Genomic DNA, 22,752 nt, shown 5'->3' on the forward strand with positions numbered 1-22,752 from the left:
CACACCCTCCTTGTGGCTTTGGACTGGGTCCCAGAAAACATGCAAAACTAGTTTGGTACTACATGATCAGTCCTGCTTTAAGTCAACATGTGACTGGAAAGTAATTTTTGCTTTGAGCAACTTAAAGTTTCAATTGCAGCAGACATAGCACCGCCTTGTTAGGCGAGGCTCCTGGCATGTCTTTATGACATATGACTGACAGCAGTAAAACCAACGTGAATCTGCGGCTTGAAGAAAGCTTTTGGTGCAGCTGACTCATTCTATGCCAAATTGAAACAATGCATTTGGAAACTGCCAACAACTGTGACACTCACTCACTCATCTTCAACCACTTACTCCAAGTAAGGGTCATGGGAGGATGGAGCCCATCCCAGCAGTCACAGGGCATGATGCGGGGTACACCCTGGACAGTCTTTCGGAGGACCACATATCGACAGACACACACATTCACACCCACAAGTACACCTATGGACAGTTTAAAGTTTCCAGTCCACCTAACCTGCATGTCTTTTAGTGCCGCAATTAACTGAAATAATACTTCACATGGTGATACAAGCACTAAATCCAGTACAAATTCTCCTTAGACATTGCTCTGTTGAAAGAAAAAAAAAAATGACGGGCCACTTGAATTTTCAATAAGCGGTTACATAGGGATCAATTGAAGAATTACACAGGGGTTAAAATATAAAAATGTTCCAATCATATTGAAAACTATACCACATTATTTGGCTGATCATAAAGATTCCAAAAAGGTATAGTTTGGACTATCTATGACTGAATGCTATGGAGTTATGGGGTTAAAAACCTTAAGAATGGTGAGAAAGGTCAATTTCAGTTTGTACAGGGGTCAAATGTTACTTTCTGTTACTGTTATTTTGGCTCATTCTCTGTAATAAAGGTGAGGTCAGTCTGAGAACTGGACTGAGTCCTGGTCATCCTTCTTCCATCAACGATCGCACGTGGTGGTGCCTAAATGGTAATTGTGATATTGTTTGGTTGTCTCAGGTCTTATTGTTTACACTTGTGCGATAGTGTGATAGACAACCCAGTCTCACGGCATGTCGTGATTCAACAGCATGAAATATACATTAATCTATTGGTTTGTGATATTGTGACGAAAAGTGCCTCATTTTCGTCACGGCAGCACAAATTCATTCTAATTCATCCCATGATGGCTGCACAAAATTAAAAGTGAAGCAAAGGGGTTTCGCGTTGGTTATGGTTAGGGTTGGGGGAAGGAGTAGGGTTAGGTTATGGTTATGATTAGGGTTCGGGGTAGGAGTAGGGTTAGTAATAGTGAGTTAAAAAAAAAGCCCTGTCACGAAAATTTTACTCATTTTTTGACGGGAGCACGAAAAAACAAAACAACAACAACAAAAACGTGAGACTGGGCTGGAAAAGGACCATCCCAACACTACGTTGGGTGGAAACTACCAATGACACTTGTGCCTCACTGTCCGCTGCTTTACGCCAAGCGGGATGTGAGACCACAATGGGAGATTTCTACAACGAAATGGGAAAATCCAAAAAAGACATAGACACCCAAAGGTTAATGTGTCTGCAGAGGTAATTACACACACACACATGCACACATTGCCATCCACCAACCCCAAGAAGGATAAACAAAGGAAAGTGGAAAGATGAATGAAACAGATAAGGACCATAACATCACATCAGGTCTACCTGTCGGAGGGGTGAAGCAGAAATAGCAGGAGTGTAGTGAACAGGCAGAATGACAGGAGAAGGTCTTTTAGGAGGAGTCAGACACTGTATCTAGGAGAAGAAATAAAATGAGAGGTGAGACGAGAGCAGACAGTGAGAATTCATCCTCCCAAAATACAAGAGGCAGTTGAGGTGCATAGTGTCCTGTCAAGATGCTGAGGTAGAGTGATTATCAACATGGAATGTTACCTCATTCTACAAGAAGGCATGGTGAAATTAGGCTTGGTAAAATTAATGATGTGAGCCAAAGTGTTACAGTGTTGAAAAAAAGAGGTAAATTTACAGAACACCTTATACAGTACAGGTACCAATGATAGAAATATGAATCTTCTCCTGCCTTCCATCGCTGAAATATAGCTAGAACACTAAAACAAAAGCTCTCCTCATTAGCACACCAAATTTTGCAAGAATCCAAGTACCACTTGTATTGCACCATCTGGGCCACAAGAGGTATCCAAAGTAGTCTGTCAAGTGTTTAGAACATGGTTGGTTAAGACTTGTTTCATACTGAAGTGTAATCATTGACTTGCTGTTGAATTTACCTCATCCTCACTTTTACGGATATCAATCCGAGTAGCACATGGACTATAAACCACAGCAAACCAGTGTGTGAAGATCATGGTTGTCTGCTTGGTGAGATATTGTGTGGTAACACGCCGGATCTGCGCCATGCAATGCATGCAAAATCAACAGCAGCATGCCTCCAGTATCAATTTAGCACAATCATGGTGCTTCGGAAAACATAATGGGGATGTTATATTGTATACAAAAAGATTACAGGCTGCAAGCAACTGCAAAGGATTCCAAAGTAGGTCAATGTTCATGATGAAAAAAAAGTTGAACATTTAGAAATTTTAGCCACAGTTAAAACAAGGAGACACAGGTCTTGTCAATTTTGTAGGAGAATTGGCAAGATGGCTGCTACCAGAACCACAGCCCCTCACCTGTCCATCATGATTAATGAGTTGGGCAAGGCGATACATTCTCAGACTGCGTTAACCCTTGAACTCAGATGTATGTTGGATAATATCTCAGAGCAAATGTACTCCTTGCAAAGGAAGATGTCGGAGACCAGGGAATACTCATAAATTGGATTGGGCTGGTCAGAGGAGCTGCAAATGTGTTTTCTCTGCTCAACCCTAAACATGGCAGGCTTATCAGCCTCCGAAGGTCAAAACGCCCTGCTGTTTTCCTCCAGAAGAATTTCTATGGCCTTGGAGAGCCATTCGGGTGCCCTCCTATCTTCTGCCCTCCCCAACAGTCTGATGTTGTCAAGGCACTCATCTGCACTCATGACACCTCCCCCCCACCTCTACAAACCCCCATCCCTTCCTCAGACCCTGCTGCTCCCCCCAAGCTCGCGGCTGTGGGAGACACTGCTGTACCCCCCCCCCACATTGACATTGGCTAAATTCGGATGACAGACTGTCTTAAAGTTTAGCATACATAAACAATGAAATATATATATGTATGGGTGTTCTAATCCAGATGTGTGCCATTATTACATTCAACTTGTAATAATTGTGGACTAATTGTATTTTTGTCTGAGGTGACTGGGTCTGAAGAAATTTTGTTGCACTTGTAATGACAATAAATCTATCTATCTATCTATCTATCTATCTATCTATCTATCTATCTATCTATCTATCTATCTATCTATCTAAGGGCCCTGTCCCACTGGCGTTTAGGAGGATTTGCGGATGGAATGCGCACAAAAGTGGCCCACATCCGCCAAACAACCGCAATAACCATGTAACATTCTTGTATAAGTCGGCCGCCATCCGAACACATCCGTGATCATCTGCAGAGGCATGCATGTCCGCAGCCAGGATTTTTGACCGGCTCAAAAATCCTGCTGCGGATGAGATCCGCATCACTGCCTGAACACATACTGAAGACATACGCAGGACATACACAACCAACGCGCCGCATATCCCCTGTCATCCGCTGATATCCGCAACCGACAGGTTGGCGCGGCTTGGCGGCGGACAGGGACAGCGTGTAAAACAGATATGACGCGTGCCCAGCACGGCCACATCACAGTCGCAAATGGTATGTCGTGCATGCAGACAGAGTGGGCACGGATGAAGCGAGTGCATCACGGCCGCTGTGCCCCTCAGGGGGTGCGCCTCCGCGGTTGCCTTCGCTTCTGTTCCCTGTTATATCCCCTTTTCTTCCTCATGTATTTGCTGATCCACCCCAGGACAATTGTTATTTCTGCCCACCTTTGTTGCGGACGCTCAGCTTTTGTCTCCTCATTTCATGCGCAAATCCTCCTAAATGCCAGTGGGACAGGGCCCTAAGGAGGATCAATTGCAGCTATGACATTTTGTACATATGGCGTGTTTCTCTGTACATGATCTTTAGTGCCCCAGCAGCTGGAGAATGGCAAATTTACACCCACATTTCACCTGGCTGCTGCAGCTGGAGGACGGTTTTCAAGAGGTGGGATGGGACGGGTTGTTTGCCTGGGTGGTTGCCATTCAGGACCCAGGTAAGTTCCATGGCGTGGTGGATGCAGAGGCATGTGGCACCAGTGCATGCGCCCAGACTTGACCGTACTTGATAAAGATGACCACAGCACAATGATGTAATATCATGGTTCACTAGGGTCTCCTTCTTGGACCCTTGAAGATTTTCCAAGGAAAGGACAAAGTTTCCGACCATAAGCTTCAAGAATGTATGAGGTCTGTCCGTAAAGTATAGGTCCTTTTTATTTTTTTCAAAAACTATATGGATTTCATTCATATGTTTTTACGTCAGACATGCTTGAACCCTCGTGCGCATGCGTGAGTTTTTCCACGCCTGTCGGTGACGTCATTCACCTGTGAGCACTCCTTGTGGGAGGAGTCGTCCAGCCCCTCGTCGGAATTCCTTTGAGAAGTTGCTGAGAGACTGGCGCTTTGTTTGATCAAAATTTTTTCTAAACCTGTGAGACACATCGAAGTGGACATGGTTCGAAAAACTTAAGCTGGTTTTCAGTGAAAATTTTAACAGCTGATGAGAGATTTTGAGGTGATTCTGTCGCTTTAAGGACTTTTCACGGTGCGAGACGTCGCGCAGCGCTCTCAGGCAGCGTCATCAGCCTGTTTCAAGCTTAAAACCTCCACATTTCAGGCTCTGTTGATCCAGGACGTCGTGAGAGAACAGAGAAGTTTCAGAAGAAGTCGGTTTCAGCATTTTATCCGGATATTCCACTGTTAAAGGAGATTTTTTTAATGAAAGACGTGCGGGCGGATTGCAGCGTCGGCTCGCAGCCGCAGCAACACTCCGCCACAGGAAAAACACCTCTGCTGGAAGCCTTAAGGACAAGTTGGAACATCTCCAGCTGATAAACAATTTCTCATATACTCACTCCACTCAAAGCCATCAAAAGCCAACTGGATTTTAACAAATGGTTATCAACACGGAGGTGTTTTTCCTGTGCCGCCGTGCCGCGTCGGCTGCGTCCCGACGCGCGGACCCGTCCGCACGTCTTTCATTAAAAAAATCTCCTTTAACAGTGGAATATCCGGATAAAATGCTGAAACCGACTTCTTCTGAAACTTCTCTGTTCTCTCACGACGTCCTGGATCAATAGAGCCTGAAATGTGGAGGTTTTAAGCTTGAAACAGGCTGATGATGCTGCCTGAGAGCGCTGCGCGACGTCTCGCACCGTGAAAAGTCCTTAAAGCGACAGAATCACCTCAAAATCTCTCATCAGCTGTTAAAATTTTCACTGAAAACCAGCTTAATTTTTCGAACCATGTCCACTTCGATGTGTCTCACAGGTTTAGAAAAAATTTTGATCAAAGAAAGCACCAGTCTCTCAGCAACTTCTCAGACAAAGGAATTCCGACGAGGGGCTGGACGACTCCTCCCACAAGGAGTGCTCACAGGCGAATGACGTCACCGACAGGCGTGGAAAAACTCACGCATGCGCACGAGGGTTCAAGCATGTCTGACGTAAAAACATATGAATGAAATCCATATAGTTTTTGAAAAAAATAAAAAGGACCTATACTTTACGGACAGCCCTCGTATATCCACAAAAGTGAGAATGAGGCCTTAGGTGTCTTTTAAATTAATTTATCTGCATTTTAATCAGCACAGCCAGTTGTTGTGTAACAAACAGTAAATATCACTAAATGAGTGTGTTTTTTTTTTTTTGGAAGTACGGGATATAACAGTCATCTCATAGCTTTTGAAAACAATTTGAACTGTATCCTAAACTGGGTGTCAAAATTAAAGTTGGGGCTACACACATAAAATGCCTTCAAACCAAGTAGCCACATAGACCACTGGGATAAAAGTGGGTCATTTCTATATATTAATTATTCATTTAGCCAGACTTATTGTAAAAATTGTCAGAAAACAGCAATAATCATTAAAAACCCACAAAATACTGTATGCTGTCATAGACTAGAAGGACATGTCCAAAACACAAATACAGTACTGTTCAGAATAATAGTAGTGCTATGTGACTAAAAAGATTAATCCAGGTTTTGAGTATATTTCTTATTGTTACATGGGAAACAAGGTACCACTAGATTCAATAGATTCTCACAAATCCAACAAGACCAAGCATTCATGATATGCACACTCTTAAGGCTATGAAAAAAAAGGCTATTAGAAAAAAAAACAGCTCATATGAAAAGGAAAAAAAAAGTAGAAAAGGGGGTGTTCACAATAATAGTAGCATCTGCTGTTGACGCTACAAACTCAAAACTATTATGTTCAAACTGCTTTTTTAGCAATCCTGTGAATCACTAAACTAGTATTTAGTTGTATAACCACAGTTTTTCATGTATTCTTTACATCTGCGAGGCATTAATTTTGTTGGTTTGGAACCAAGATTTTTCTCATTTACTAGTGTGCTTAGCATCATTGTCTTGTTGAAACACCCATTTCAAGGGCATGTCCTCTTCAGCATAAGGCAACATGACCTCTTCAATTATTTTGACATATCCAAACTGATCCATGATACCTGGTATGTGATATATAGGCTCAACACCATAGTAGGAGAAACATGCCCATATCATGATGCTTACACCACCATGCTTCACTGTCTTCACTGTGAACTGTGGCTTGAATTCAGAGTTTGGGGGTCATCTCACAAACTGTCTGCGGTCCTTGGACCCAAAAAGAACAATTTTACTCATATCAGTCGACAAAATATTCCTCCATTTCTCTTTAGGCCAGTTGATATGTTCTTTGGCAAATTGTAACCTCTTCTGCACATGTCTTTTATTTAACAGAGGGACTTTGCGGGGGATTCTTGCAAATAAATTAGCTTCACACAGGTGTCTTCTAACTGTCACAGCACTTTCAGGTAACTCCAGACTGTCTTGGATCATCCTGGAGCTGATCAATGGGTGAGCCTTTGCCATTCTGGTTATTCTTCTATCCATTGTGATGGTTGTTTTCCGTTTTCTTCCACGCATCTCTGGTTTTATTGTCCATTTTAAAGCATTGGGGATCACTGTAGATGAAAACGCCTGTAATTTTTTGCACCTGCGTATAAGTTTTCCCCTTTCCAATCAACTTTTTAATCAAACTACACTGTTCTTATGAACAATGTCTTGAACGTCCCATTTTCCTCAGGCTTTCAAAGAGAAAAGCATGTTCAACAGGTGCTGTCTTCATCCTTAAATAGGGGACACCTGATTCACACCTGTTTATTCCACAAAATTGACGAACTCACTGACTGAATGCCACACTACTATTATTGTGAACACCCCCCTTTCTACTTTTTTTTACTAATAGCCCAGTTTCATAGCCTTAAGAGTGTGCATATCATGAATGCTTGGTCTTGTTGGATTTGTGAGAATCTACTGAATCTACTGGTACCTTGTTTCCCATGTAACAATAAGAAATATACTCAAAACCTGGATTAATCTTTTTAGTCACATAGCACTACTATTATTCTGAACACTACTGTATACTCAACTTTGCAATACTTATTTGATTATCCAAGTATTTATCTCAAGTGATTTTCTGGTGATCAGTTAAATAGCAACACAGTGATTGAGTACAAACCTGCATGCCTTCCTCAAGCACGGGTAGGTCTCTGGAGTACTGCAGGAACTGAGCCACATAGGTCATGATGGACTTCTCATCAGGGTCTCGTACGTCCACATCTGCATCCACATCATAATTCTGCATGAGCAACCTCAAAGCACAACACCACTGCCAAACCTTCTGACTGTGGAATCACGCAGCGTGTGACACTGCAGCCGGATAAACATTTGCTAATAAACCTAATAGGCAGGGAACAATGAAACAAGTCAGGGTTTTGAGAAAAAAACAACCAGCAAATGAGTCAGCAGACTTTCTTATCATCATCCATGTCACCCTCAGGCTGGCTGGGAACAGTTTAAAGATGGGAATATCGGCTCTTTGAAGGGAACTCGTGTGGCTACATTTGTCTCCATGAACTGTTCACAAGAACAGTTTGTTGTATATATATTTTTTTTCCATGGTGTGAAGGTTACTTGGCTTATCTACAACATAATCATTGGGAAAATGACAGAGTAAGATTTGGATCAGATTCAGACTTACATGTCCCTGCAGTATAATATATGGATGAGGTTTGGCCGGAATAAACTGCTCATATTTGCAGCCTGCATGGTAAATATTTATCCCACAATTAAAATTTAAAGGATATTTCTGATTGTTTTGCAAACATTGCATGCTGTTTCATCGTTGCTTTTATTGCTAAAGTGCATCTAGATTCAGGTATGCATGTGGTTAATTTCCTTATCTCTCTTCATGACCTCTGTGGGTCACTCGGCCACCACTGCAGCTTTCTCTCAGGGCGTTTCCACACCTGTGAGTGTTGTGTGGGCCGCTGAAGAGGAGGTACTGCTGGCCCACCACCACCAGATGGCGCCCTGCTTGGATGCGGGCTCCAAGCATGAGAGGGCGTTGGAGCCGCTGGAGGTGACAGCTGTCATCAATCAACACCAGCTGTCACCCATCACCACTACTATAAAGACCGGACTGCAACTCCACCTCCTCGCCGAGAAATCGTCTACCATACAGGTATTTTCTCTGCTGACTCGAAACGTTGAGTAATAATCTGAACTTCTTTTGCAGCCGTTATCCTGTGGTGTTTGCCTTATCTGTGGGATTGGCGTTTGGTGTGATCAGCGACGGCTTCGCTTCACACTCTAATCAGATAAGTGGTTAGACAGGAGCTGCACGAGTGTGTGATTGGAGGTGGAGGTTCTCCCTCCTTGACTGAACACAGACTGTGGGATTACTGAGTGTGCGGATTCACACTCATCCAGAACTGTTTCTGTTTTCTGCCAGCAGTACCGGGTCTGACTGCTGAAGACAGTGGCCACCTGGGGCGCAGGGCTTGGCGGCTCCGGTGTTCTTCAGGTCCGTTGGTGGTGAGGCTTGTGTGGGTTCCGGCTTCTCTCTCACCGGACGTCTCCTATCTTCGAGCCTGCCACACGTCACCTTTTGTTGGATTGATATAACATATTTGTATCTGTCTGTATCATGTTGTGCACCTTCACAACATTAAATTGTTACTTTTTGGCTATTCCATTGTCCCTTCATTAACGCCCCCTGTTGTGGGTCCGTGTCACGACACCTTCCCAACAGTGAGCCTGGAACAAGATTTGAACCAAAGATCTTGTTTGTTTACATTTTGCCCAGTTCTTTTGTTTAAACACTAAATAACCTTTCATCATGTACTTAGATCCTTACGAACTCCGATTTATGCATTTTGGTGTTTCTTGATAATTTACTGGATAGTTCAATTTAAAAAGAAAAAGAAATTTGTTTTAATAGACAAAATATAATAAACAGGTTCAATTTGTTGCAGTTAAACTACTGTTGTTCTGATATTGCATTTGCTGTCAAAGTTAAATAGCCACCGTAAAAAAAAAGTTGATATTTTGAACAACCGTCAGAGCCAGAGCTTTCTGTTTTAACGTGCAAAACACCAAAACCCAGTTGTATATTTCAATTAATTACATCTTGCACTCACAGAAATATTTAACCCTAACTTGTATGTAATTTTATTACATGACAAATTCCCATTTACTTTTTTTTAGATCATTTTAATACAAACCTACCAAATAAACCTTACATGATGCATATTCATTACTGTAATAAATCATATTTATTTGAAATGCATAATCCTCAGCTTTATGGATTTAGTATTAATAAAATCTAATTACTCTAAATCAATAATAGTGACAGTACTTATTTAAAATACATAAAGTATATTGTTTGAATTTGCCATTTATCTTGTATAGGTAACATAATTATTATGCAATTCAAATGTGAATGCGCCCCCTTAAAAGTCATATTTTGAGCCATGAACTCTGGATCTTAGTAGGAATCTGCAGCAAATTTAATATATTGTTGACATTGCTCATTATGGTCTATGCATTAATTTCTGAGAAACTGATGAAAATCTGCTAACCAGTTAAATCTTGCAGTGTTAAACAAAGCTTAAAAAAAAAAAAAAATCTTGGCTCCGTTCCATGGATAAAATCCACTACAAAAGATAATGTTTCCTCCTCCAGAAGCCGTTACAGGTGTTTCTGTCATAACTGCCAAGATGCTTTTGTTGTGCTTAATTCTACACTAATTGCATTAGCCTCAGTAATGCCAACTTGAAACTTTTTTTTTTTTATCTTAGTGCAGCTAAACAGCAACTTACCATCAGGCTCCAGCAGCCTGGGAATCCTCAGCTCTCGCTCTGCAATGCGGAAAGCTTCTTCCAGGTTCTGCTTGTTGGTTCGCGTTCTGGCATCAGACAGATCCACCAAGTCGGGTCGCAGGGAGTGAAGGATGGCCAGGAAAACCACTCCACTTCTCCAGCTCACCTTGAAGTCTTTCACATTTATTGTGCAGCCAGCTCTGAGAGAGGGGATAAAAAGAAAAACAGCACATTTTGGTGCCAGTGAAGTAACCATATGATCACTACTGCTATTACGACTAGTAAGTCCCTTCAGATGCTCCCTTGTTTTTCCACTCAGGGTTGCAACAGCAGATCCCCTGTGGATTTGCTTGTTGAATTGGCACGTTTTACTTTGGATGCTCTTTCTGACTCAACTCCACATTACATGGAGAAACTAGCAGGAGAGGGGTTAGAACGAGGAACCTTCCACTTTGAAACCAAGAACCAGGTCCACTTGGCCACCACCCCTGCTGCTGCTATAACTACTACACCTATTAAACTTAGTCTACTTGCCATGGTCTGCCTTGGTCCTTTGCCATGTCTGTCCTTTTTCTGTGTTGTTCATCTGTTCCCCTCCAGGTGGTGCACTGCAAAGCTGAGGAAAACCTGCAATTCATCATCTCCTCACACCTGACGCTCATGAGCTCCTGATCAGGAGTGGGTTACTTAAACCCGGGCTTTTACCTCAGTCTTTGCCAGAGTCTTTCATGACCTTGACCAACCTGAATCAGCCAGAATGTTCACTCTAATCTGCTACATTGATTGTTCCGTGACCGCGTCTACGCTTCCATGTGCTCTGACGTCTGAGCTTGCCACAGCTCCTCTCAAGGTAACCTGGCCTCCTCTATTTTCCATAATAGAGCTCATTGACCTTTTGGTGTTTCCAGATGCCTTACTGCGCGGCTTCCACGCCACACTTCTCCTGGCTTCCACGCCAACTACCAGCACTACGTCAGTTTGGAACTCACTGCAGCTCTCAGCCTCAGAGCGCACTGCTCTGCCTCATTCAGCTAAGTTCTTGCATGACTCTGAGCTTGTGAGATCCCATCTCTCAGCCTGTTTGTGCATGACCAATAACTGTTTCCAAGACCTATTTCCAAGAACTGTTTCCAAGAACTGTATGAACTCTTATACAGAACTTTCCAAGTCATTTCTGAAGCCAAGTCCTGCTTAATTGGAACTGCATCACAGTTCATGAACTGTGAACAGTTCCTGAACAGTGAACCTTATTTCCTAAACAGTGAACTTTATGTCCTGAACTGTGAACATTCCTGCTTTCAGCCTACAGTAAACTGTTTGTTGTTAAAGGCTTCCAGTGTTATGACTGCATTCACTCACCTTCTGTTCTCCTCGTCCTGCTAGAGCATTTCTCATCCTCAGCTCTGTGCGTCCAACCTGGCCTCAGTTTCCTGTGCCAATATCTAGGATTCCAGCTTATTCTGAACTTCTAAGCCTGGCTTGGTATTCCACTGCAGCTCCTGGATTTCCACCACTACAATTGGGCCCTGTCTTGGCTCTGCAGGCATCCCCAGTGCAGCATTTTTAGTTATTCATTTATTGTAACTAAATCTCTTTTCGTTCACAACCAGTTCTCTTCTTTGCTCCCAGCGTTTGAGTCCATCGCCTGTATCAGTTCAGTCCTATCCAGTCTTCTAACCACAACACCACTCTTACTATTAACACTAAGAATACAATTTTAAAAATAAATACATTAAAAGATAACCACACAACAGAAGACAAAAAACATAGCACACTTTCACATGAAATAGTCTGAATAAAGCAAGAAATATGTCTAAACACACTGATGGAAGCATGTCTAAACACAATTAGGTAAACAATAAATGACAAACGTTTCATTAATGTTACAATTTTACCATAAAATTTGGCATAAAAAGAGAAAAAAGTTAAGAAATCCTTTAAATTAAAAAAAAAAGAACATTTTTTTTTTTCTGCTACTGTTCTCATCAGTAATATTACTGCTTTTGTGACTAAGAAGTGGTGGCCAAAAGATCAAAAAAGCAGTTTTGTTAGGGGAACTGGACGGTTGCTGGTTTGAGTCTCTCAAATGTGGTACATCTGGGTTGGGGTGAGCTACAGGAAATCTTCCATTTCAGTGGCTGATCTGGCATAATTACTGACTTACTATTACAGTGTGGGACTCTAATTGTCACCTCGTTGTAGTATTTTCAACTCGGGTCACCATGAACACTTGAGTATATATGATTGTTTTGTGGCAATGTTTCTGCCATTGCATGTTCTGCCAGTCTTGTGCTTTTTGTTTTGTCTTGTTAGAATGGCCATATTGGTTGGCCATCCCACTGAGTCTGGTTTGCTTGAGGTTTCTACCTGTCATCAAAAAAAAAGGGGGGGGGGGGGGCAAGACATTGCACATTTTATTTGAAGTTAAGGACAGAAGGTCCTCAGGAAAACCTCCTACTCATGTGACTGGCTGTAAGGAAAACCTGCACCATTTGGGCACTTCAAGACCTTGCTTGTGTGTAGTGCTAAGGGGTGACTCATAGTATGATTTAGTTCTGTATAAATATGCTGAAGTGATAAGACAGGCACAGGCCAGTGGGGATGTGAAGAAGTAACTCTATTTTACACTTTATGTGTTATCCTCAGTAACAAATTTGTACATAAGTTTATTTTAAATGTGTTTATTTGTTATTTCACTTATTTATTTTGTATTCATGTGAAATGCTCATTAAATGTTTTTCTGCTATTAAAGAGGTTAAAAATAATGCATGTGTTTTAATTAAATGCATTTTCAATTAATTTCTTCTAATTGTGCAATTTGGAAGGTAATGCAAACCCACCTTCTGTCTCTAAAAATGGTAATATGACAACATAATGCCCTCCACACTGTGGTAAATGGACTGCATTTATATAGCGCTGTTCCATCTGCATCAGACGCTCAAAGCACTTTACAATAATGACTCACATTCACCCCAATGTCAGGGTGCTGCCACATGCCACACAAGACGCTTACTACACACTGGGAGCAACTAGGGGATTAAGGACCTTGCCTAAGGGCCCTTAGTGATTTTCCGGTCAGGCTGGCATTCGAACCATCCTCTAACCTCAAGCCCAGCAGCTCAACCACTAGACCATCACCTCCCCTGTACACTATATACATAGTGGTGGAATGTACACAAATATCAAATCAAATCAATTTTATTTATATAGCGCCAAATCACAACAAACAGTTGCCCCAAGGCGCTTTATATTGTAAGGCAAAGCCATACAATAATTACGGAAAAACCCCAACGGTCAAAACGACCCCCTGTGAGCAAGCACTTGGCGACAGTGGGAAGGAAAAACTCCCTTTTAACAGGAAGAAACCTCCAGCAGAACCAGGCTCAGGGAGGGGCAGTCTTCTGCTGGGACTGGTTGGGGCTGAGGGAGAGAACCAGGAAAAAGACATGCTGAGGAGGGGAGCAGAGATCGATCACTAATGATTAAATGCAGAGTGGTGCATACAGAGCAAAAAGAGAAAGAAACACTCAGTGCATCATAGGAACCCCCCAGCAGTCTACGTCTATAGCAGCATAACTAAGGGATGGTTCAGGGTCACCTGATCCAGCCCTAACTATAAGCTTTAGCAAAAAGGAAAGTTTTAAGCCTAATCTTAAAAGTAGAGAGGGTGTCTGTCTCCCTGATCTGAATTGGGAGCTGGTTCCACAGGAGAGGAGCCTGAAAGCTGAAGGCTCTGCCTCCCATTCTACTCTTACAAACCCTACGAACTACAAGTAAGCCTGCAGTCTGAGAGCGAAGCGCTCTATTGGGGTGATATGGTACTATGAGGTCCCTAAGATAAGATGGGACCTGATTATTCAAAACCTTATAAGTAAGAAGAAGACTTTTAAATTCTATTCTAGAATTAACAGGAAGCCAATGAAGAGAGGTCAATATGGGTGAGATATGCTCTCTCCTTCTAGTCCCTGTCAGTACTCTAGCTGCAGCATTTTGAATTAACTGAAGGCTTTTCAGGGAACTTTTAGGACAACCTGATAATAATGAATTACAATAGTCCAGCCTAGAGGAAATAAATACATGAATTAGTTTTTCAGCATCACTCTGAGACAAGACCTTTCTAATTTTAGAGATATTGCGCAAATGCAAAAAAGCAGTCCTACATATTTGTTTAATATGCGCATTGAAGGACACATCCTGATCAAAAATGACTCCAAGATTTCTCACAGTATTACTAGAGGTCAGGGTAATGCCATCCAGAGTAAGGATCTGGTTAGACACCATGTTTCTAAGATTTGTGGGGCCAAGTACAATAACTTCAGTTTTATCTGAGTTTAAAAGCAGGAAATTAGGAAATATATATATATATATATATATATAATATATATATATATATATATATATATATATATATATATATATATATATATATATATATATATATATATATATATATATATATATATATATATATATATATATATATATATATATTGGTATGTTTAAATTAACACATACACTGTTTAATGGCATAAAAATTATCACCTGTTCTACATCATGATTCAAACAAACATGAAAAAACACCCTACATTTAAACTTGCAGAACCCATTTTAACATTTCTCAAACAATGATCTTGGTGGAAAACAGACTAATTAAATAATATTTTAAATATAAACTGTATCGCAATTAATTTTTTGGCAAGCACCACCCATGTTGCCTGCAGCACTTTGGCATTGATAGAGGTAGCAGAGAAATGACTCACCAGCAATACAGCTGGGTTTGTTTGGAGTTACCACTGCATGTTTTGACAGAAATTCAGGCCTCTTTTCCCCAGAATAACTCAACAGGAAGACTGACACTGCAGTGCCAATGGCACACCACACTCACAGACGTTTAAACAACAGCAAAAGCTGAATGATTGAGAGATGGGTGATCAAGATCACAAAATAAAACCTCCCCTTTGCCATACAAAATGCTTGCATGTATCATACGTATATTGGTGGTAGCACAGTGCATCCAGAAAGTATTCACTGTGCTGCACTTTTTCCACATTTTTTATGTGACAGCCTTATTCCACAATGGATGAAATTCATTTTTCTCCTCATAATTCTACACACAATACCCCATAATAACAAAATACGTTTTTTTTGGAGATTTTTGCAAATTTATTAAAATTTTAAAACCTCACTTGTTCACAACCTTTGACATGAAACTCAAAATGGAGCTCAGCTGCATCCTGCTTCCTCTGATGATCCTTGAGATGTTTCTACAGCTTAATTAGAGTCCATTTGGGGTAAATTCAATTCATTGGACATGAATTTGAGAGACATACACATTTCTACATATTAGGTCCCACAGTTAACAGTGCATGTCAGAGCACAAACCAAGCATGAAGTCAAACGAATTGTCTGTAGACCTCTTGTCTTGTCTTGAGGCACAAATCTGGGATAAGGGACAAAAAAAAACATTTCTGTTGCTTTGAAGGTCCAAGTGAGCACATTGGCCTCCATCATCCATAAATGGAAGAAGTTCAGAACCACCCGGGCTCTTCCTAGAGCTGGACACCCATCTAAACTGAGCAATCAGGGGAGAAGGGCCTTAGTCAGGGAGGTGACCAAGAACCCAATGGTCACTCTGTCAGAACTCAAGCTTTCCTCTTTGGAGAGAGGAGAACCTTCCAGAAGGAAAACCACCTCTGCAGCTATCCACAAATCAGGGCTATACGGTAAAGTGGCCAGGTGGAAGCCACATCTACAGAGGAACACATGGATCATACTTATATTGCCTGCTTGATAAGAGGGATTCCATTGTTTTATATGGTGTGTGGTTTTATTTTTTCTTAAATACGTCAATGTCCTTGAATCAGGCTAGCAATCAGAGCTTTTGGAAATTGCAGGTTTAAATCCTGTTGGTGCATGTATTTTTTTATTTTCACAGCAGCTGCACGTTGTGGTTACACATGCTGCAGCTGCTCGCACAGTGTTCCTGCATGCACAAAACCATTGCAGCATGAATTTTTTATTTTATTTGATTTCTTTTTTTTCACCGCAGCTGCGTGATGTGTAACCACGCAGGAACCACGCTTTGTCAAAGCCTTAAAAATCTAAATTTTGCATGTTTTTGTCATGATGACATCATCAAATGATGTCATAATTTTAAACCCTTGCTATATTCTGGATCCTCTCATCGGGCCCTTTCATTTGATTTATTACACAACATGTTTTACTGTAATCTGAAGTTTGACCTAATTTAGGTGACTTTGACCTCAAGCAAAACCCTGAAGGTCAAGGTCAATCACTTATCCCAGGTAATGGCTTATGGGCAAGGCCTATCACTGTGTTCATGCCAAATTTGGAGGCAAAATTTCAAAAATTGCGACCAGGAAAGTTTTTGTTTGTTTGTTTTTGTTTTGTGTTTGACCTTGCTGTGACCTTAACCTTTGACCTTGAGCTTGATTCTTTTGTGTGCTGAAAGGTACTTTGCTAGGGCTGCTATATGTGAAGAGTCTGCAATGTAAACTGTGCTGCACAGCGAGTTAAAGGTGAACAATGCAATGATTACAAAAAAACAAACAAAAAAACAAACATACATACTAACTAACCTATCTTGCAAAACTTCATTTTGGCAAGATAATAAATATAAAATACAGCACCATTCATATATCACAAAAGTCAAATTGTCTCTTGCTGAAGACACTGGACCAGAATTATTTTCCTTCTTGCCTATCTTCATATAGTGTGCGACCAATGTGTGAGGTTTAGCTGTCGTCCATAAAGTATTTTAGTTGGAGTTGAGTTTACAAGGTCAATATTATACAGTATGATGGATTAATTAACAAGAGCAATCAGAGATTTCTGACATCCAGTCCAGATCTGGATCACTTTCCAATTCCCTGGAGTCTTCCATGCCCTAATATCTATCTGTGCTGCAAATCTGGTGAGAATCTGTGAAGTAGTTTTGATGTAATCCTTCAAAGCCTATATAAAGTGAAATCTTGATCCAAAATCCAGATCCGGATCTGGATCACCTCCAAAATTCAGTGGAGTCTTCCATGCCCTAATATCCATGTGTGGTGCAAATTTGGTGAGAATCTGTGAAGTAGAGTTCACGTAATCCTTCAAAACCTATATAAAGTGAAACTTGATATAGAATCCGAATCCAGATCACCTCCAAAATTTAATGGACTCTTCCCTGACCGAATATATATCTGTGTTGAAAATTTTCTCAAAATGCAGTAGTTTTGACGTAATCCTGCTAACAGTAATCCTTCAAAGCCTATATAAAGTGAAACTTGATCCAGAATCCAGATCTGGCTCCAGATCACCTCCAAAAATTAATGGATTCTTCCATAGCCTAATATGTAATCTCCTCAAAATTTGTGCAGTAGTTTAGACGTAATCCTGCTAACAACCAGACAGACAGACAAATAAATAAACGCCAATGATTTTATTTCGTCCTTGGCTTACACAAAGATAGAATTCCGGTGAGCTGCTCTTGAAAGTAAGTAATGATTTTCCATCAGACACATCTTCATTGTGTAAAGTTTCAATCAAATTATCAATTTAGGAGGAGTTCCACTTACAAGGACAATATCATGTGGATCATCAATTAAACACAAAATTTCAGTTCTCTCCCCTTTAAGATGTTGGACTGTAAATATTTTCCTTCATGCACATCTTCCTATTGTACCACACTGTAACATTTTACTGGAATCGACCTAATATTCAAATGTTTTAGGAGTCGCACTTACAAGATTCGTGGACAGACTGGCAGATGGACAGAAATGCCAACACACATTAAAATAAACTTCTCTCACTGAATGCCATGCAAGCTGACCAGACCTCTTACTTGTGGCATTGATCCCGGACCCAGAGTAGGAGAGCCTTTTTGGCAGAAACCTTGAAGCGGGTATGTAGGGGAGATTCTCTCAGAGGAACAGGGCTGCTGCTGGCCGAGTGAGTTGACAGGCTGGACTGTGTGTCCATGCTTGCCAGGGACTCGATGGAGGATTGACGAGAGCTGAACGAGAGACCACTGGCGAGCTCCTCGATCTAAGAACAAATCTGTATCATTTATATAGTCAACAAATTAAAACTCTTTTAAAGCCATAAAACAACCCCATAATTGACAAAATGACAAATATAAGAGGAAAGGAAACAACGTGTAATGTGGTAAGTAAGAATATATATGTAACAATACAAATGAAAGTGGACTTAGTGGCCACCAGGACCTGTGAATATCAACAAGGCTTCACAAATCACATGTAAACATAATCTCTACTGTATTTTATGTAGGGTTCTGTATTTTGTGATTTATATTTTGATGCAAAGTATATGACAAAACATACTGCGTTTTCATCTACATTGTATTGTCGCTACAAGTAGAGTCTCCAATCGGAGAATCTACTGGCAGAATCCCGGTAAACACTCCAATCGGAAACTCTACTAGTAGATTCTCCGATCGGAGAATCTACTAGTAGAGTTTCTGTTGATTACAAGTTCTTACTTTCTTACTGTGATCACTTCAGCATGGTGTGGCTCTAAAGTGAAGTTGATATGGCAGATATTTGTCAATTTTCCACAGTAAGGTATTGCTGTCATTCTATGTCTAGATATCATCTTTTGATGATAATGAATGGCTTGGAGTCTCTACTAGTAGAGTCTCCAATTGGAGTCCCTACTGGCAGAGTCTCTGATTCTGCCAGTCAATTCTCGGATCAAAGACTCTACTAGTAGAGTTTCTGATCAGAGTCAGGTACATAAAATTGGGCACCCCTGTCATTTTATTAATTTGAATACATTTAGCACTAATTATTGGAACACAAAATTGGTTTGGCAAGCTCATTGACCCTTGACCTCCTTACACAGGTGAATCCAATCATGAGAAAGGGTATTTAAGGTGCTCATTTGCAAATGTTTCCCCTCTTTGCTTCTCTTGTAATGAGTGGCAACATGGGAGCCTCTAAACAACTCTCAAATGACCTGAAAACAAAGATTGTTCAACAGCATGGTTTAGGGGAAAGATATAAAAAGCTATTTCAGAGATTTCAGTTGTCAGTTTCCACTGTGAGGAACATAGTGAGGAAATAGAAGACCACAGGCACAGTACTAGTTAAGACCCAAAGTGGCAGACCAAGAAAATTGGGAGATAAGCTGAAGCAAAGGATGGTGAGAACAGTCATAGTCAACCCACAGACCTGCTCCAAAGACCTACAACATGATCTTGCTGCAGATAGTGTCTCTGTGCATCGTTCAACTATACAGTGCACTTTGCACAAAGAGATGTTGTATGATGCTGTAATGCAGAGGAAACCTTTTCTGCGTACATGCCACAAACAGAGTTGCTTGAGGTATGCTAAAGCACATTTGGACAAACCAGCTTCATTTTGTAATAAGGTGCTGTGGACTGATGAAACTAAAATTGAGTTATTTGGACATAACAAGGAGCAATATGTATGGCTGAAAAAGAACACAGCATTCCAAGAAAAAACATTTGCTACCCACAGTAAAATTTGGAAGTGGTTCCATTATGCTGTGGGGCTGTGTGGCCAGTGCAGGTACTGGGAATCTTGATAAAGTTGAGGGTCATATGGATTCCAGCCAATAGCAGCAGATTATTGAGAACAATGTTTATGAATCAGTGACAAAGTTGAAGTTGCGCCGGGGCTGGATCTTTCAGCAAAACAACGACCCTAAACACTGCTTAAAATTGGCTAAGGCATTCATGCAGAGGAACAAGTACAATGTTCTGGAATGGCCATCTCAGTCCCCAGACCTGAATATGATTGAAAATCTGTGGTGTGATTTTAAGCGGGCTGTAGTGCAGTAGAGTTTCCTATTGGAGTGTCTACCGGGATTCTGCCAGTAGATTCTCCGATTGGAGACTCTACTTGTAGAGACAATACCATGTAGATGAAAATGCAATATGTTTTGTCATATACTTTGCATCAATATATAAATCACAAAATACAGAACCCTACAGAAAATACAGTAGAGATTATGTTTGCATGTGATTTGTGAAGCCTTGTTGATATTCACAGGTCCTGGTGGCCACTAAGTGCACTCTCACTTGTATTGTTACCAGTGATGCCGGTAACGCGTTACTTAGTAACGCGTTACTCTAATCCGACCACTTTTTTTAGTAACGAGTAATCTAACGCGTTAATCTTTCCAAATCAGTAATCAGATTAAAGTTACTTCTCCATGTCACTGTGCATTACTATTATTTTTCATTGTGGGTCGACAGCAGCATTAAACTTGGTCTGTGGGCAGGAGGTCGGGGTTCGACTGAACTGCCCACTTTAAGCGAGCTGTGAGCTTTTCATCCACGGTTTTTTGCAGCTGCTCGACTCGTCCTCACCTCCTAAAGCGCGGTGATCAGCACACCTGCACTGAGCTTTACAAAGACATTTTTATACTTTTTCCCCTCCTTTATTTAGAATTCTGAGCTGAGCCGCTCCGTATCGTCTCGTTAAAAACAGCTGATCCTCCGCGACGCATCAACAACTAACACTATTTTCCACTCAAATACACCTAAACTCTCTTTCTGAGGACCACATGATGTGAAAACGTAATAAAACTTTCTTACCTGTAAATCTGGTCCTGTTTTCAGCATAAATAAATGTTATCCATTCTTTGTGCTCAAACGCCAAAGCAGGGGCGAATCCAGATGGAATGGGGGCGTGGGGCAAGGATGTGCCCCCCTCCCCCCACAACACCCCTAGATTAAAGGTCCAGTTTTGAAGGTTTTTTACTACAACTACTAATATTGCTTAAAATAATAATAATTTCGAAAAGTAAAATGTTTAGAGAGTTAGAATTTAATAGTTACATTTCTAAACAATGTAGGTTTGAAATTGCAAGTTTTACTGTTACAGTGCTGTCAACAGTTAAATATGAGGTCAAGAAAGAGGTCTTTATTTTACTTTTTATAAAACAAGTATTTATTTTCATTGAAGTCAAGAAAGGGTGACTATAAAGTGAGTTGTTGTCGGCAGTTGGGGAAAGTAACTAAAAAAGTAACTAGTAATCTAACTTAGTTACTTTTACAATTGAGTAATCAGTAAAGTAACTAAGTTACTTTTTCAAGGAGTAATCAGTAATCAGTAATTGGATTACTTTTTCAAAGTAACTGTGGCAACACTGATTGTTACATATATATTCTTACTTACCACATTACACGTTGTCTCACAGTCGACATGCACCTAAGATGAAAATTTCAGACCCCTCCACTATTTCTAAGTCGGAGAACTTGCAAAATTGCAGGGTGTTCAAATACTTATTTTCCTCACTGTATAAAGGAAAATCATGAAAATGATCAGGGGTGCCCAAACTTGCATACAACTGTACAAATGATTTGCAATGTAAATATGAATAAACAGTACAGTATTTGAAGTTATTATCTGACACCCAATATAAATGTCAATTTGTAAGATGATAAGAACAGAAATTTTAAATTTAACAATACAAAACACAGGTTATAAAAGCCTCAAGAAGGATTCAATAAAGAATAAGCAGAATAAACTCACATGATACTGTAGAATGATCGTCCATATGAGGCCTAGGATGATGGATGGTTTACCATCAATGATGTCGGGAATGTTTATGTTGACCAATTTGATCTGTGGAGAAAACAGTTCAAGATTCAAGACCTTTTGCCATATCATTGTTACTGATTGAAATTTGTCTTACTCCTCTCACTGACAGAAAAAAAGACAAAAATAATAAAAACTATTTTAGTCATTGGGCCTTATTTTATATTCAGCCCAAAGTAGCACACGGCGCAGTGCAAATGTCATCAAATGTACTTGCACTTAACTACACCCATGGGTGTGTTGGTCTTAAAGTGAGGTGTGGTGAGGCACAGTGCTGATGCACCGCTATTGTGAGGCAGCAGAAAGCAGTTGCACTGTAGGCCAGCATAAACCTCTAAAGTTGAGTGCAATGTATTTCTGGTGTTTTTACTGCACTATAGCATTAGGGCCCGGTCTCCTTCAGTGGGACCGGGCCCTAAGGCTGCAGCCTCCTCTCTGATTCAGGAAGTGATTAGAGCCGTTTTCATCGGCAAATTTGCAGGAAGTATGATTAATCTGCCACAAAATAATTATTTCATATACACAGTGTCCAGCGCAGAGTGTGTGGCAGCCGGTGGAACAAAGAACTGCATCCATCTGTGAACACAGTGGATGGGATCGTCAGAACACAGGTCGTGCTGCTGCGTGAAGCAAAACATGCTCGTGTCAGTGCGCATTTATGTTGTTGGATGGCGTTTTTGGGGATCCATAAGTACATCTGTATGTTTCCACAGCTGGACTGGCACTGACTGGCAGGTATGTCGATGTCTGTTATGGTACTTTGGGTTTACAGGGAGT

The 22,752-nt window shown here is 40.9% G+C and overlaps 1 protein-coding gene across 1 annotated transcript in view; it reads right to left on the reverse strand.

Annotated features, from left to right (window-relative positions):
- syne2b (spectrin repeat containing, nuclear envelope 2b) overlaps window positions 1–22,752 on the reverse strand; it is a 498,820-nt gene that overhangs the window by 448,518 nt on the left and 27,550 nt on the right. The window contains 4 exon segments of the mRNA XM_034159894.1: window positions 7,741–7,841; window positions 10,385–10,584; window positions 18,231–18,433; window positions 21,910–22,002. Of these exon segments, the coding sequence (XP_034015785.1) occupies window positions 7,741–7,841; window positions 10,385–10,584; window positions 18,231–18,433; window positions 21,910–22,002 (597 nt within the window).

This window comes from Thalassophryne amazonica, chromosome 19, assembly GCF_902500255.1.
Source record: "Thalassophryne amazonica chromosome 19, fThaAma1.1, whole genome shotgun sequence".
NCBI lineage: Eukaryota > Metazoa > Chordata > Actinopteri > Batrachoidiformes > Batrachoididae > Thalassophryne > Thalassophryne amazonica.